At 53.2% G+C, this 17,196-nt stretch overlaps 1 protein-coding gene across 1 annotated transcript in view; it reads right to left on the bottom strand.

Moving 5' to 3' along the window:
- Positions 1 to 5,099: 5,099 nt before the first annotated feature.
- LOC119973631 (sodium- and chloride-dependent taurine transporter-like) overlaps positions 5,100 to 17,196 on the bottom strand; it is a gene marked incomplete at its 5' end in the record, with an annotated part of 85,620 nt that continues 73,523 nt past the window's right edge. The window contains 2 exons of the mRNA XM_038812012.1: positions 5,100 to 5,207; positions 7,608 to 7,616. Of these exons, the coding sequence (XP_038667940.1) occupies positions 5,100 to 5,207; positions 7,608 to 7,616 (117 nt within the window). The remainder of the gene's footprint in view (positions 5,208 to 7,607; positions 7,617 to 17,196) is intronic.

Genomic DNA, 17,196 nt, shown 5'->3' with positions numbered 1-17,196 from the left:
AATGGAATGTTGGCCTCTAACTCAATGGACGAGACAGTGTGTCCGGGTAGTCAAAAAATATCCCCCCCCCCCACTGTCAGGTCTTGTTTTCTCAAATCCCAAATGGCCAACGTTCCGGACGAGGATAAGAAAATTCCACAAAGACACTCCAAGGTCAACTTGGGGAAGGGCAATGGATGGTATCGTCACCTGTGATTCCCTCATGAGAGTGAGTAGCTAAAACAGAAAAGACAGAACAAAATAAAAATCTCGGGTAGAAATAGCTGGAAACGCAGGCTAGCGAGCGGAGCAGGAAACGGGGAAAGAAAGGTTGACCCCTACAATGTAGGTGACTGAGTGATTACAGCAGACATGCTGTGGGGTGGGGTCACCAGGGCTGTTTAATTTTGCAGGTGGTGCCAATGCTTTTTACAAGTGGATTAATGAGCTTTGACGTGTCAGAAATCGACTAATTGTTTTCAACAAGAAGGAAGTATAAAAAAACATGCCTCGAGTTAAAATCAAAACACATTAGCATTGCCCCACAGCCTGACTGCCTCAGTCACGTAAGAAAGAACAGTCATTTGGATTAAATATTGGGTCACGTGTGTGTGTTACACTTGTTACCCTGGAAAACACCTCTGATGGTATTTTAAAAATTTAATCCTTGCATCATGGAGCACAGTAGCATTGTGGATCGCACAATCACTTCACAGCTCCAGGGTCCCAGGTTCGATTCCGGCTTGGGTCACTGTCTGTGCGGAGGCTGCACATCCTCCCCGTGTCTGCGTGGGTTTCCTCTGGGTGCTCCGGTTTCCTCCCACAGTCCAAAGATGTGCAGGTTAGGTGGATTGGCCATGCTAAATTGCCCTTAGTGTCCAAAATTGCCCTTAGTGTTGGGTGGGGTTACTGGGTTATGGGGATAGGGTGGAGGTGTTGACCTTGGGTAGGGTGCTCTTTCCAGGGACCGGTGCAGACTCGATGGGCCGAATGGCCTCCTTCTGCACTGTAAATTCTATGATCACTGGTAAGGTTGGCATTTCATCGCCCCGAATCTAATTACCCCCTTCAGAAGGTCCTGGGTCCGTGTAGCGAAGGTGCGCCCAGGGTACTGATAGCTTTGTATTTTTGGAAGGGTTTGCCTATCTTCAGCACTCCCTGAGGCATTTGACGGCCAGAACAATGCTTCTTTTGAAAGGCAGCCGTGTTGTTTTAATGGTGGAAATGTGGCAGCTAATTTGTGCAGAGCAAGATTCCACAAAAGGGCGGGGATAAGCACTGGAGTAAATATGCTGTGGGTTGAGGGATAAATATTGGCCAGGAAAGATTCTCATATTCTTTTTTGAATAGCGCTGTGGGATTGGTCGGAGTTCCGTCATGAAGTATTTTACAGGGTGCTGCTTGAAAGCAGAATACTGGTCATAATTCTCCGATTCCACACCGGGTCGGAGAACCGCCGCCAATCGCGGCGTCGATCGAGAGCCGTTGAAAGCGGTCCCCCTTGGCGATTCTCCACGCTCGATGGGCCGATTCTCCAATGCCGGTTTTTTGGCGGGGGCAGGAATCGCGCCGGTAGGGGGCCGTTGGCAGCGGGCCCCCCTGGCAATTGTCTGGCCCGCGATGGGCCAAGTGGCTGCCTGTTTTCGGCGGGTCCCACTGGCATAAAATACGCCAGGTCCGTACTGGCGGGACCTGGCTCTGCGGGCGGCCCCACGGAGGGTTCCGCATCTTTCGGCCGTCCCGTCGCCGGAGTGCTTCACGCCCCTCCTCGGTGCCAGTACGGCCCACCCCGGCGGGTAGGGGAGAATCCCGCCCAATATCTCTTTGTGACTTGGTGTCAGATTTTGTTAATGCTTGGAATGTTTTATTACATTGAAGGCCCTATATAAATGCAACGTGCTGCTGTTGGTGGTGTAGGTGCACCCACTGTGCTGTTAGGGAGGGAGTTCCAGGCTGTTGCCCCAGTGACAGTGAAGGAACGGCCGATATATTTCCCAGTCAGGGTGGTGAGTGACTGGGAGGGGAACCTCCAGGTGGTGGGGTTCCCATGTGTCCTTCTGGGGGCAGAGGTCACGGGTTTGGAAGGTGCTGCCGAAGAAACCTTGTGAGTTGAAGTTATCTCCATGGGAAGTACTTCCTGATGCCATGGTGGAGGGAGTTAATGTTTAAGGAGATGGACGAGATGTCCTTGGGAGTAAGAAAACCGACCTTAACATCAGACGTTTCGAGTCTGGGTGATTCTTTGTCCCAGTTTTGACAGAGTCATCCGAACCTGATACGTCAGCTCCCTTCTCTCTCCACAGACGCTGTCAGACCTGCTGCGATGACCCAGCCTTCTCTGTTTTTTGTGCCAGATTCCAGCATCCGCAGCAATTTGCTTCTAAATTAACCTCATACCTGAATTTGGAATAGTTGCTCAAGTGCTGCAGGATCCACGACCTCCTCAATCAGAAATGAAGCCATCACAAACGAAGCTGAGCTGACACATTAAGGGATGATCTAGTGAGGAGGTGTCCAGCAGTGTCTTCGGGCTGGAGAACTGGACGCTGTGCCTCCAACTCTGTCCCAATCCTTGACAACTCCACACTTCCATTTTGTTCCTCCTGGGGAAACCTCTTTTCCCAGAGCAGCGGAACTCACTCCTACAGGGAGACAATAGTATAGATGTGTTTAATGGGAAATTAGTCAAGTCCCTGAGGGAGCAAGGAATTGGAGGGTTATGCTGATAAATTTCATGAGGATCGATGGAAAGCGGCTCAATGTGAGCACAAACACTAACATGAGCTGATTGGTTTGAACGGCCTGTAATCCTTATATTTTCCACTTCTTTTCCGTCCCTTTTGTCTTCTCCCAGACCCCTGCCACTTGTAGAATAGAACCTTCACCGGGTTTACCTGCAATCCCACATCTTTGAAATGTGGCATCCAATTGGCCAAGAGCTGGTTCCAAAGGCTGACTTGCCAGCCAATCGAGCTCGAGGACACTGCTTGCCTTGGTTGTGTCATTGACGAGATCAGGGTGAGATGATGACGATTATTATTCTTATAAAGTGTCCAGTCTCCACAACCCCTCAATGAAGGACTCCACCAGCTACAACACTCCGGGCCAGATGCCACTAATATGACTTATGCCATCGTCACACCACTCACGGTTGAATGCCACGTCGCCAACAGGTATTTGTGAATTTGTGTCAATGGATCTTACTGAATGAGCTATGTTATATGGAGAAGGTGGGGTGGGGGGGTGGGGGGTTGGGGGGGGGGGGGGGGGGGTGGGGGTGGTACTGGGTGGGATTGCTGATTCAGAGAGCCAGTCCAGACACGATTTGCCAAATGGCCCCCAGTGTTGTAACAATTCTGTGATGTGATTCTGTGAGCTGATAGCTCAAAGCCGGAGACTTTCAGTTTGAACACTTCCATTGTGAGGTCACAAAAGGGGGCTATTTGGGGCCTGACTCCATTTCTCTGAGTACCTCAGCAAATAATCATCCTTTGGACAATGAAAGCTTCTTTTCCTCCGGAATACTTTTCAACCTTCCTTTAACAAGCCGCCACATTTTTTAAAAGGCGGTTCTTAAGGGAACGCAGCCTGTCATAAATTACTGGTTAGCCCTCAGCTGGATAATTGTCTCCAGTTCCGGGCACTGCACGTCCGGAAGGGTGCCAAGGCCTTGGAGAGGCTGCAGAGGAGGTATACCAGGGCTGTGGCAGGGTTGAGAAAGGTTGGATAGGTGGAGACACTAGTATTGTTTCTCTTGGCCGGCTGAGGGGAGATTTCAGCAAGGTGCTCCAAATGATTAGGGTTTTCCAGAAAGTTATGGAGGAGAAGTTATTTCCGCCAGCAGGAATATCAGTGGCCAGTGGTCACATGGGCCGGGATTCTCCAGCCGTTTGCCGGCAGCGGGTTTCTTTGCTGCTGCACCCGCGTCCACGGGTTTCCCGCCGGCTTGTGTGGTTTCAATGGAAAATCCCATTGACGAACGGCGGGAGTGCAACATACCGCCAACAGTAACCAGCGCACCGCCTCCCACTGCCGATTGCAGCTGGGGGGGGGGGTGCTGGAGAAGCCAGACCGTAACGAGTCAACCAAATGTAGGGCTGCATTCTCCAGTCACTGACGCTGAAATCGCCATTGGCGAGGAACCAGAGAATCCAAATTCCTGATGAAATCGGGGCCGGCGCCGCTTTAGCGGTGCTCCGCCCCCTCCTAAACGGCCACGTATCGACAGCCTGAGGCCACCCCCCCTGATGCTCCGCCCCCGACCCGCCGCGTTCATGGGTCGGGTCTGCGGGCTTCATCAGCCATGAAGCACGGCGCGGCTGCTGTAGGTCACCGCCGCGTGCATGCGCGGCCAAGGAGCCAGCAATTCTCCGGGGTGTATTGGCAGCTAGAGCTAGGTGCTTTACGCTGCTGTCCTGCTCGCCCCCAGCAACACGGGGAATCGCTAGCAGTTTTGCAGCGTTTGTTCTGGAGTAAAACGTCACCGTTCCCATGCCGACCGTGGGGCCATAGTCCCAGAATTGGAGAAAGCAGCCCGTGGACTGGGACTGTGAATAGTCGAGGAGAACGGTTTTTATACAGCGAGTTATTGTGGAATGTCAGCATGGAAGGGCGATGGAAGCAGATTTAATAACATTGAAGAAACTGTGTATATATCCTGGAGAAAGGTTTGCAACACTACAGGGAGAGTTCAGGGGCAGAGTGAGACTGGATAACTCTTTCAAAAAGACAGGACGCACAGAATGGACCGAATGCCCTGATCGTGCTGCGCAATTGATTCTGCCTTTGTGTTGGGAGGCTGGTGAAATATATCTCGACCCTCCAGATGTGTCAGGACGTAGGCCACAAGGTTATTAATATAAGTTCTGTTCTAGAAACATTTTTCTTTTCAATCTTGCCTGTCAGTAGGTCCCACGGTTGGTATGGGAACCAGAGTGTTGGCAAACTCTGACAACATAATGGCTTGAACACCACCCCCAGTTTAGCTCAAGTCAACAGGCTGCAAGCAGAGAGCTCTCCCAGCATAAAAGCCCGGACTTGAATCAGGCTGAAAGCAGGCATCTCGCAAGTAGAAGCTGGAGAGAAGCCTAGTTGGGAATGAGGAGAAATGGAGGTGGATGTTAAATGGGTTTAATCGGGACAATTATCAGGAATGGGATCGGCAAGTTGTCCACGATGGCATGAATGGGTGCTGCAGTGCTGAGGGAGCCAACAGTTGACTTGGCAAGCTACAAATATGGATAAATATCATAAAGATTTATGAGAAACAGTAAATTCACACAATCAGCCTCTGCTGGTGCATCACATCAGCATGAGCCTCCGTACACGGTATCACGTGTATCACAGCCTTCCAGCATCATCTTTCTATCCCATATTCTCTCATCTATTCATCCAGTTGCCACTCTGTATGGTAGCGAGCGAGTCCCACATACTCACCGCTGCCTCAGTAAAGAAATATTTCCCAGTTGGGTTTATTAATATCTATCTCTCATTCATGGCCCACCTTCGGCAAGTGAGAATGTTCCCTCCACATATAACTTATCCAATCCAGTCATCATCTTAAAGCTTTGGCAAAGAGTCATCGGACTCGAAACGTTAGCTCTTTTCTCTCCCTACAGATGCTGCCAGACTTGCTGAGATTTTCCAGCATTTTCCCTTTCCTTTCAGATTCCAGCATCCGCAGTAATTTTAAATTCCTCTTTTTCTGCTCGTTCACGAGCCAGGATTTATTGCCTGTCCCTAGTTTCTCTTAAGGTCTCCAAGTCCTTCTCCAGAAGTAAAAATACCCAACCAGCTTAATCGCATTGCTCTGAGATGGGTGCGCAATGCCCTCAGTCTAACCAACCCCGTGAAGTCTTCTGGCATTGGGCCAAATATGGGCAAGCAAACCTCCTGCTGATGACCATGCACCAGCCCCCTGCCTTCCCCCCCCCCACCTCCAACAGCTGATAAACCTATACTGCTCCACATTGAACACCACTTGGAGGAAGCACTGAAGGTGGCGAGGGCACAGAATGCCTCCCGGGTGAGGCACTCCGATGTCCATCACCAAGAGTGGCTCGGTGACAGCCCAGCTGACTGAGCAGCTCGATCCTCGGGGGCACAGCTGCTTGGCTGGGACTGCAGCATGGGGTGAGGGAGCAAATATTCAGGAAGAACATCCTTGACCCCCATCCTCACTGAACCTGTCCACCCAGGACAGTATTGGTAGGTGTGACCACTGCACAGCCCTTGTGGAGATCAAGTCTCGTCTTCACATTCAGGATGCCCTCCATTGTGTTGTGTGGCACTACCACTGTTCCATACCCAGCAGCTCTGAGCTGGGAATCCATGAGGTGCTTTGGGCCATTCACAGCAAAATTGTACTCAACCACAAACTGTATTTCGAGGCATATCTATATTCTCTGCAACTCTACCATGACCACCAAGAGCGAGAATCAACCCGGGAATAGTGCAGGAGGGCACACCAGCAGTGCATCAGGAATGCCTACAAATTAGGTGTCAACCTAGCGAGATGACGTGTGTCGAACAGTGGAAACATGTGATAGACAGAGCTATGTAATCCCATAGCCAATGAAAGAAAGAAAGAAAGAATGAAAATGGCTTATTGTCACGAGTAGGCTTCAATGAAGTTACTGTGAAAAGCCCCTAGTCGCCACATTCCGGCGCCTGTCCGGGGAGGCTGGTACGGGAATCGAACCGTGCTGCTGGCCTGCCTTGGTCTGCTTTAAAAGCCAGCGATTTAGCCCAGTGTGCTAAACCAGCCCCAGATCTAAGCTCTGCAGTCCTGCCACATCCAGCCGTGAATGGTGGTGGACAATTAAACAACTCACTGGAGGAGGCTCCACAAATACCCCCATCCTCAGTGATGGAGGAGCCCAGCCCATCAGTGCAAAAGATAAGGCATCTTCATCAATCTTCAGCCAGAGGTGCCGAGTGGATGATCCATCTCGGTCTCCTCCGGAGGTCCCCAGCATCACAGATGTCAGTCTTCAGCCAAGACGATTCACTCCACGTGAATGGTGAAGGTAGTGCACATTGCAAAGGCTCTGGGCCCTGACAACATTCCAGCAAAGGTACAGAATACCAGATTGAGCCGCACACCCAGCTTATCTATCCCAGTACAGCTACAACATCGGCATCTCGACCTGGGATTGTGAAAAAAGATAGGATCCATTGATAATCTGACAGTGAAAGAGCCAATGGATATCAGCTGTCATGATGCTTCAGTTTGAGGGAGAGTATTTTAAACTGGAATAAGGGTGATTATATGGGAATGAAAGCAGAGCGAGCATAAGTGAACTGGCAAAAGAGGTGAGGGGACAGGTCAATAGGGAGTCAGTGGCAGACATTTAAAGGGATATTTCAGAATAAAATTCTCCCAGGGAGATGCGTTTTGAACGCCGTTAACGTATCTGCTTCCACAACCTCCCCTGGCAACACGTTCTGGGCACTCACCACCCTCTGTGTAAAAAACCTGCCTCACACATCTCCTCTAAACTTTGCCCCACAGACCTTAAACCTCTGCCCCCTGGTGACTGACCCCTCCCACCCTGGGAAAGAGTGCCTGCCCATCCACTCTATCCATGCCCCTCATAATCTTGTAGACCTCTATCAGGTCACCCCTCAACCTCCACCTTTCTAATGAAAACAGCCCGAGTCTATTCAGTCTCTGCGCATCGCTAACACCCTCCAGACCAGGCAACATCCTGGTAAACTTCCTCTGCACCCACTCCAAAGCCTCCACATCCTTCTGGTAGTGTGGCAACCAGAATTGTGCGCAATATTCCAAGTGCGGCCTTACCAAGGTTCTGTACAACTGTCACATGACGTGCCAGTTTTTAAACTCGATGCCTCGTCCAATGAAGGCAAACATTCCGTCTGCTTTCTTGACGACCCTGTCCACTTGTGTTGCTACTTTCAAAGATCTGTGGACCTGCACACCCAGATCTCTCTGAAATTCTATATTCCTACGAGTTTTGCCATTTACCTTCTATGTTAGACCTACCAAAATGCATTACCTCACATTTGTCCGGATAAAACTGCATTTGCCATTTCTCTGCCCAAGTTTCCAACCTATCCCTGTCCTGCTGTATCCTCTGACAATCCTCAACACGATCTGCCACTCCACCAACCTTGGTGCCAGCCTCATTGAATGGCCGGATGTCCTGGCCGGATGTCCTGACCGGATGCCTTGGCCGGATGCCCTGGCTGGATGCCCTGGCCGGATTGCCTGGCCGGATGTCCTGGCCGGATGCCCTGGCCGGATGCCCTGGCCGGATGCCCTGGCCGGGTGTCCTGGCCGGATGCCCTGGCCGGATGTCCTGGCCGGATGCCTTGGCCAGATGCCTTGGCCGGATGCCTTGGCCGGATGTCCTGGCCGGATGCCTTGGCCGGATGCCCTGGCCGGATGCCTTGGCCGGATGCCCTGGCCGGATGCCTTGGCCGGATGTCCTGGCCGGATGCCTTGGCCGGATGCCTTGGCCAGATGCCTTGGCCGGATGCCCTGGTCGGATGTCCTGGCCGGATGCCTTGGCCGGATGCCTTGGCCGGATGTCCTGGCCGGATGCCCTGGCCGGATGTCCTGGCCGGATGTCCTGGCCGGATGCCTTGGCCGGATGTCCTGGCCGGATGTCCTGGCCGGATGCCTTGGCCGGATGCCTTGGCCGAATGTCCTGGCCGGATGCCTTGGCCGGATGCCCTGGCCGGATGCCCTGGCCGGATGCCCTGGCCGGATGCCCTGGCCGGATGCCTTGGCCGGATGCCCTGGCCGGATGCCTTGGCCGGATGCCCTGGCCGGATGCCTTGGCCGGATGTCCTGGCCGGATGTCCTGGCCGGATGCCCTGGCCGGATGCCCTGGCCGGATGCCCTGGCCGGATGCCTTGGCCGGATGCCCTGGCCGGATGCCTTGGCCGGATGTCCTGGCCGGATGCCTTGGCCAGATGCCTTGGCCGGATTCCCTGGCCGGATGCCTTGGCCGGATGCCCTGGCCGGATGCCCTGGCCGGATGCCTTGGCCGGATTCCCTGGCCGGATGCCTTGGCCGGATGCCTTGGCCGGATTCCCTGGCCGGATGCCTTGGCCGGATGCCCTGGCCGGATGCCCTGGCCGGATGCCTTGGCCGGATGCCTTGGCCGGATGCCCTGGCCGGATGCCCTGGCCGGATTCCCTGGCCGGATGCCTTGGCCGGATGCCCTGGCCGGATGCCCTGGCCGGATGTCCTGGCCAGATGCCTTGGCCGGATGCCCTGGCCGGGTGCCCTGGCCGGATGCCTTGGCCGGATGCCCTGGCCGGATGCCCTGGCCGGATGTCCTGGCCGGATGCCTTGGCCGGATGCCTTGGCCGGATGTCCTGGCCGGATTCCCTGGCCGGATGCCTTGGCCGGATGTCGTAGCTATAAAGGTCACCAGCTACTCACCTCCTGTGCTGCATGCATCCGACTGCCTAACACTGCGGCATTTTCTGCCCCCCCACCCCCAGGAGAATGTGGCGTACAACCGCCGGAAGTGGGAGAAAACCGGAATAGGACCCACATTGCCCCCTCCACTCACCACCCCGACCAGCGGTCCAATAGTGCTCCTTGTCTTGTGTCTTGTAGGATCTCCTGCTGATGAATTACCCGCGCCCCGACCCCAATCACAACCCCAACTCCAGGAGGAGCAGTCAGACACGGACACAGGCCGGAGCCCTCGATCGCAGCCACAGACACGGTGGACCGGGGCCCACACTGACTTCCTGTCACAGCTGTCCCCAACACCCTCCACCATCCCAGAGACACTCACCTCGGTTGGGTACTTTACTGAAGAGGCCCCTGGGACACTGTCTGGTGCTCACCACGCGGTCGGTCCAGGGCAGCAGGTGGAGGTAGGAGCTCCTGAGAGGCATGGATAGGGGACGGTCGGGGGGCACGCTGACCCCAGGGACTAGCTGCCGTCCAGATCAACTTTGGGCCTCTGGAACGGACGGTCCCATCGATAGTGGAGATGCAGTCACAGAGCCAGGGACAACATGAGGGGTTGTCGGCGAACATCCAGCACCTGCAGGAGCAGCTGGAGGAGTCCAACCCCGTGCAGCAGCAGGAGGTGATGCTGGTCATGCCTGCCACCCAGCCCAACACTGCACGGGTGGCGCCCGCGGTGGGGGCAATTAGGGGCGAAGGTGTCGACCATGGAACAGAGCATCCAAGGCCTGGGGCGCTCAGTACGGGCGGTGGCCGAGGCCCAGGACAGGGCTGTCCTCTCACAGGCAGCCATATGCCAGGGCCACCTGGACGTTGCAGCAGTGCTACAGAGCGTGGCCCAGGGGCTGAGGGCAGCGGTGGCATTGGACAGGTGCTGGATGACTTGGCACAGATATCTCCATTCGCACCCCTGTCCCATTGAATAGCCCGGGGGCTATCGGGCACTCCGAGGGAGGAGGAGGTGATGGGGCCTCTGCCGGTGACTCTCACAGGGGAGGTGCCGGACACCACTGCAGCACCTAGGACTCTCCCCCCCCCCCCTCCTGTACCTGGCGCACCCGATTGGCAGCGGGCAGAAAGGGCGGCACCGTGCCACCCGGGAGACCCGAGCAGCAGCTGGGCCCATCTATAAGGGACGGAGGTCGCAGGGCGGGAACCACAGCAGGCCGTCACCACTCCTGCTGTACCATCTGGGGATCCACCGAGACGTAGCGTTAGGGCCCGTAAGGCCAGAATGTTAGACACCGGTTAGGTTGGCACAGGTGCAGCGCAGAGTACAGCGATAAGGGCTAGAGCACAAACCTGTGTATATCTGTTCACATTAACCACTTGTGCACACGGCTACAACCTGCCTGGCGGCTCTGTCGGAGGGGTGTGCGGGTAGGGCTAGTCTGGCCTGGCCGCAGAGGGGGCGCAGGGGACGGGGGCAAAATGGGAGGACAGATGCACACAGAACACCGAGTTCCTTGACTTGTAAGTTAGTTTTATTAACAAAATGAAGCGTGGAAAGATAAGTAACGAACTATGATACAAACTGGAACAAAACAAATGAATTAAGTGAATTCTCCTGGAGCTACTTCTAGTGCGACTATCCTCTAGTACGGCGTACTACCAACTGCCAGATATCCCGAGTTACATGCTGTATCTCTATTGCCACCTCCAGTTACGATAACTATATGCATTGATAGATAACTATACACAGTGATGTGCACATGCATATCACCCCACCGTTCATCTCCTCCAGCACGTCGCCCCTCTGCTGCGCGATGTAGTGGAGAATGCAGCAGGCTGCCACGATGCGATAGGGCAGCACGGTAGCATTGTGGATAGCACAATCGCTTCACAGCTCCAGGTTCCCAGGTTCGATTCCGACTTGGGTCACTGTCTGTGCGGAGTCTGCACATCCTCCCCGTGTGTGCGTGGGTTCCCTCCGGGTGCTCCGGATTCCTCCCACAGTCCAAAGATGTGCAGGTTAGGTGGATTGGCCATGATAAATTGCCCTTAGTGTCCAAAATTGCCCTTAGTGTTGGGTGGGGTTACTGGGTTATGGGGATAGGGTGGAGGTGTTGACCTTGGGTAGGATGCTCTTTCCAAGAGCCGGTGCAGACACGATGGGCCGAACGGCCTCCTTCTGCACTGCAAATTCTATGTAAAAATCTATGCGGGTGACTCTCTTAGCGCTATACTGGTGGGTTCCTCCAGAGCGGTCCAAGCACCTGAACCATATCTTCAGTCGGCCGAATCACCGCACGATCACAATCCTGGTCGCTGTGTGGGCATCATTGTAGCGGGTCTCCATGTCCCTCTGTGGCCTCCGGATAGTCGTCATCAGCCACGACAGCAGTGGACAACCCCTGTCACCCAGGAGCCAATCGCCAGCCAGAGGGGGGCATCTTGAACATTGCCCGAATCGTGTGCCTGGATGAAGGGGTCGTGCACACTGCCCGGGTATCGGGGGCAGACATGCAGGATGTGGAGCTGCACATTCATCGAGTGGAACCCCTATCGATTTGTGAAGTCAGTGTGTGTGTGCATTTGTGTCAGTGTTAATATGCGTGGCAGTGAGTGTGTGTGTCAGTGTGTGTTTGTCAGCGTGTGTGTCAGTGTGCGTGTCAGTGTGTGTGTCAGTGTGTGTGTGTCAGCGTGTGTGTGTCAGTATGTGTGTCAGTGTGCGTGTGAGTGTGTGTGTCAGTGTGTGTGTGTCAGTATGTGTGTGTCAGTGTGTGTGTCAGTGTGTGTGTGTGTCAGTGTGTGTGTGTCAGTGTGTGTGTGTCAGCGTGTGTGTGTCAGTATGTGTGTCAGTGTGTGTGTCAGTGTGTGTGTGTCAGTATGTGTGTGTCAGTGTGTGTGTCAGTGTGTGTGTCAGTGTGTGTGTCAGTGAGTGTGTCAGTGTGTGTGTGTCAGTGTGTGTGTGTCAGCGTGTGTCAGTGTGTGTGTGTCAGTGTGTGTGTGTCAGTGTGTGTCAGTGTGTGTCTCAGTGTGTGTGTCAGTGTGTGTGTCAGTGTGTGTGTCAGTGTGTGTGTGTGTCATTGTGTGTGTGTCAGTATGTGTGTCAGTGTGTGTGCGTGTGTCAGTGTGTGTGTCAGTGTGTGTGTGTCATTGTGTGTGTGTCAGTGTGTGTGTGTCAGTGTGTGTGTGTCATTGTGTGTGTGTCAGTGTGTGTGTCAGTGTGTGTGTCAGTGTGTGTGTGTCAGTGTGTGTGTGTCAGCGTGTGTGTCATTGCGTGTGTGTCAGTGTGTGTGTCAGTGTGTGTGTCAGTGTGTGTGTCAGTATGTGTGTCTGTGTGTGTGTCAGTGTGTGTGTGTGTGTGTGTCAGCGTGTGTGTGTGTCAGTGTGTGTGTCAGCGTGTGTGTGTCATTGTGTGTGTGTCAGCATGTGTGTCAGCGTGTGTGTGTGTCATTGTGTGTGTGTCAGTATGTGTGTCAGTGTGTGTGTGTGTGTCAGTATGTGTGTCAGTGTGTGTGTCAGTGTGTGTGTCCGTGTGTGTGTCAGTGTGTGTGTGTCATTGTGTGTGTGTCAGTGTGTGTGTCAGTGTGTGTGTGTGTCAGCGTGTGTGTGTGTCAGTGTGTGTGTGTCAGTGTGTGTGTGTGTCATTGTGTGTGTGTCAGTGTGTGTGTCAGCGTGTGTGTGTGTCAGTGTGTGTGTGTGTGTGTGTCAGTGTGTGTGTGTCAGTGTGTGTGTGTCAGTGTGTGTGTCAGTGTGTGTGTGTCAGTGTGTGTGTCAGTGTGTGTGTGTCAGTGTGTGTGTGTCAGTGTGTGTGTCAGTGTGTGTGTCAGTGTGTGTGTCAGCGTGTGTGTGTGTCATTGTGTGTGTGTCAGTATGTGTGTCAGTGTGTGTGTCAGTGTGTGTGCGTGTGTCAGTATGTGTGTCAGTGTGTGTGTCAGTGTGTGTGTGTCATTGTGTGTGTGTCAGTATGTGTGTCAGTGTGTGTGTCAGTGTGTGTGTCAGTGTGTGTGTGTGTGTCAGTGTGTGTGTGTGTGTGTGTCAGTGTGTGTGTGTCAGTATGTGTGTCAGTGTGTGTGTGTCAGTGTGTGTGTCAGCGTGAGTGTCAGTGTGTGTGTGTCAGTGTGTGTGTCAGTGTGTGTGTGTGTGTCAGTGTGTGTGTGTGTGTGTGTCAGTGTGTGTGTCAGTGTGTGTGTCAGTGTGTGTGTGTGTGTCAGTATGTGTGTCAGTGTGTGTGTCAGTGTGTGTGCGTGTGTCAGTATGTGTGTCAGTGTGTGTGTCAGTGTGTGTGTGTCATTGTGTGTGTGTCAGTGTGTGTGTGTGTGTCAGTGTGTGTGTGTGTGTGTGTCAGTGTGTGTGTGTCAGTATGTGTGTCAGTGTGTGTGTGTCAGTATGTGTGTCAGTATGTGTGTCAGTGTGTGTGTGTCAGTGTGTGTGTCAGTGTGTGTGTGTGTGTCAGTGTGTGTGTGTGTGTGTGTCAGTGTGTGTGTGTCAGTATGTGTGTCAGTGTGTGTGTGTCAGTATGTGTGTCAGTGTGTGTGTCAGTGTGTGTGCCAGATGTGTGTGTCAGTGTTTGTGGGTGGATGTGTGAGTGTTTGTGTCAGTGTGTGTGTCATTGTTAATATGTGTGTCAGTATGTGTGTGTGAGTGTGTCAGTGTATGTGTGTCAGTATGTGTGTGTGAGTGTGTGTGTCAGTGCGTGTGTGTCAGTATGTGTGTGTGAGTGTGCGTGTTGGGCTTGTTTAGTGCAGCCCCCCCCCCCCCCCCCCCCCCCCCCTTGTGTGTGTACCGGGAAGATCTCACTTTTTCTCATGTTGAGTCGAAAATGAAAATTGCTTATTGTCAGAAGTAGGCTTCAAATGAAGTTCCTGTGAAAAGCCCCTAGTCACCACATTCCGGCGCCTGTTCGGGGAGGCTGGTACGGAAATTGAACCGTGCTGCTGGCCTGCCTTGGTCTGCTTTCAAAGCCAGCGATTTAGCCCAGTGTGCTAAACCAGCCAGAGAAGGTGCCAAACACTTTCAGGAGCGTGATGATTCCGTCCATGCTGCTCTGTGGGTCCGAAATGTAGAGGAGCAGATCATCTGCATAGACTGAGACTCTGCGCTCTCTGCCACCCCTCCAGCTTTTTGCCGCTCTGAGCGCGATTGCTAGTGGCTCGACCGCTAGAGCGAACAGCAGCGGGGACAGTGGGCATCCTTGTCGGGTTCCCCTGTGCAGCTGGAAGTATTGGGAGTTGGTGTTGTTGGTCCGTACCCTCGCCATGGGAGCGTTGTATAGGAGCTTTATCCAGGAGGTGAATCCTGTTCCAAGCCCGAACCGCTCCAGTACCTCAGTGCGGTATTTCCATTCGACCTTATCGAAGGCCTTTTCTGCGTCCAGGGAGACGATCACCTCTGGTGTTCTCTCCCCGGAGGGGGTCATTATCACGTTCAGCAGGCGCCTGATGTTCGAGGTTAGCTGTCTACCTTTGACAAAGCCCGCCTGGTCCTCTGAGACCACTTCTGTTACGTAGTCTTCTAGCCTTTTGGCTAGGATTTTGGCCAGTATTTTGGAGTCTGCGTTCAGCAGTGAGATGGGTCTGTATGACCCACATTCCGTTGGGTCTTTGTCTTTCTTAGGTATCAGCGAGATTGAGGCCTGTGTTAACGTGGGTGGCAGTGTGCCCCTAGCTAGCGAGTCTGTGAACATCTCCCGCAGGTGCGGGGCCAGCGCTGTCGCAAATTGTTTGTGGAAGTCCGCCGGGAACATAGAACATAGAACAGTACAGCACAGAACAGGCCCTTCGGCCCTCGATGTTGTGCCGAGCAATGATCACCCTACTCAAGCCCACGTATCCACCCTATACCAGTAACCCAACAACCCCATTTTTAGGACACTAAGGGCAATTTAGCCTGGCCAATCCACCTAACCCGCACATCTTTGGACTGTGGGAGGAAACCGGAGCACCCGGAGGAAACCCACGCACACACGGGGAGGACGTGCAGACTCCGCACAGACTGTCCATGATCACTCCCAGTGCTAGTGGTGATTCCAGGCCCCGTTTTCTGCCCTCCCCCATGACTGGTATGTCCAATCCGTCAAGGAACCTGAAGGATAGGCGAGGGAATCTATGTGTGGAGCCAGAGGAAATGGGCGAGGTACCAAATGAATACTTTGCATCAGTATTCACCAAAGAGAAGGAATTGGTGGATATTGAGTCTGGAGAAGGGTGTGTAGATAGCCTGAGTCACATTGAGATCCAAAAGGACGAGGTGTTGGGTGTCTTGAAAAATATTAAGGTAGATAAGTCCTCAGGGCCTGATGGGATCTACCCCAGAATACTGAAGGAGGCTAGAGAGGAAATTGCTGAGGCCTTGACAGAAATCTTTGGATCCTCACTGTCTTCAGGTGATGTCCCGGAGGACTGGAGAGTAGCCAATGTTGTTCCTTTGTTTAAGAAGGGTAGCAAGGATAATCCAGGGAACTACAGTAGGGCAGCACGGTAGCATTGTGGATAGCACAATTGCTTCACAGTTCCAGGGTCCCAGGTTCGATTCCGGCTTGGGTCACTGTCTGTGCAGAGTCTGCACATCCTCCCCGTGTGTGCGTGGGTTTCCTCCCACAGTCCAAAGATGTGCAGGTTAGGTGGATTGGCTATGATAAATTGCCCTTAGTGTCCAAAATTGCCCTGAGTGTTGGGTTGGGTTAGTGGGTTATGGGGATAGGGTGGAGGTGTTGACCTTGGGTCGGGTGCTCTTTCCAAGAGCCGGTGCAGACTCGATGGGTCGAATGGCCTCCTTCTGCATTGTAAATTCTATGAAAATACAGGCCGGTGAGCCTTATGTCAGTGGTAGGGAAATTACTGGAGTGAATTCTTCGAGACAGGATCTACTCCCATTTGGAAGCAAATGGATGTATTAGCGAGAGGCAGCACGGTTTTGTGAAGGGGAGATCGTGTCTCACTAACTTGATAGAGTTTTTCGAAGAGGTCACAAAGATGATTGATGCAGGGAGGGCAGTGGATGTTGTCTATATGGACTTCAGCCTTCAACACCATAATCCCAGCCAAGCTCATATCAAAGCTCCAAAACCTAGGACTTGGCTCTCCACTCTGCAACTGGATCCTTGACTTTCAGACCAACAGACCACAGTCAGTAAGAATGAACACCAACACCTCCTCCACAATAGTCCTCAACACCGGTGCCCCGCAAGGCTGCGTACTTAGCCCCCTACTCTACTCCCTGTACACACACGACTGCATGGCAAAACTTGGTTCCAACTCCATCTACAAGTTTGCTGACGATACGACCATAGTGGGCCGGATCTCGAACAACGACGAGTCTGAATACAGGAGGGAGATAGAGAACTTAGTGGAGTGGTGCAATGACAACAATCTCTCCCTTAATGCCAGCAAAACTAAAGAGCTGGTCATCGACTTCAGGAAGCATAGTACTGTACACACCCCTGTCAGCATCAACGGAGCCGAGGTAGAGATGGTGAGCAGTTTCAAATTCCTTGGGGTGCACATCACCAAAAATCTATCCTGGTCCACTCATGTCGACGCTATCACCAAGAAAGCACAACAGCGCCTTTACTTCCTCAGGAAACTAAGGAAATTTGGCATGTCCACATTAACCCTTACCAACTTTTACAGATGCACTATAGAGAGCATCCTCTCGGGCTGCATCACAGCCTGGTATGGCAACTGCTCGGCCCAGGACCGCAAGGAACTTCAGAGAGTCGTGAATACCGCCCAGTCCATCACACGAACCTGCCTCCCATCCATTGATTCCATCTACACCTCCCGCTGCCGGGGGAAAGCAGGCAGCATAAT

The sequence above is a fragment of the Scyliorhinus canicula genome, chromosome 11 (genome assembly GCF_902713615.1).
Source record: "Scyliorhinus canicula chromosome 11, sScyCan1.1, whole genome shotgun sequence".
Classification (NCBI taxonomy): Eukaryota; Metazoa; Chordata; class Chondrichthyes; order Carcharhiniformes; family Scyliorhinidae; genus Scyliorhinus; species Scyliorhinus canicula.
The sequence above is the reverse complement of the archived record's forward strand: the minus strand, read 5'-3'. Positions and strand labels throughout refer to the sequence as shown.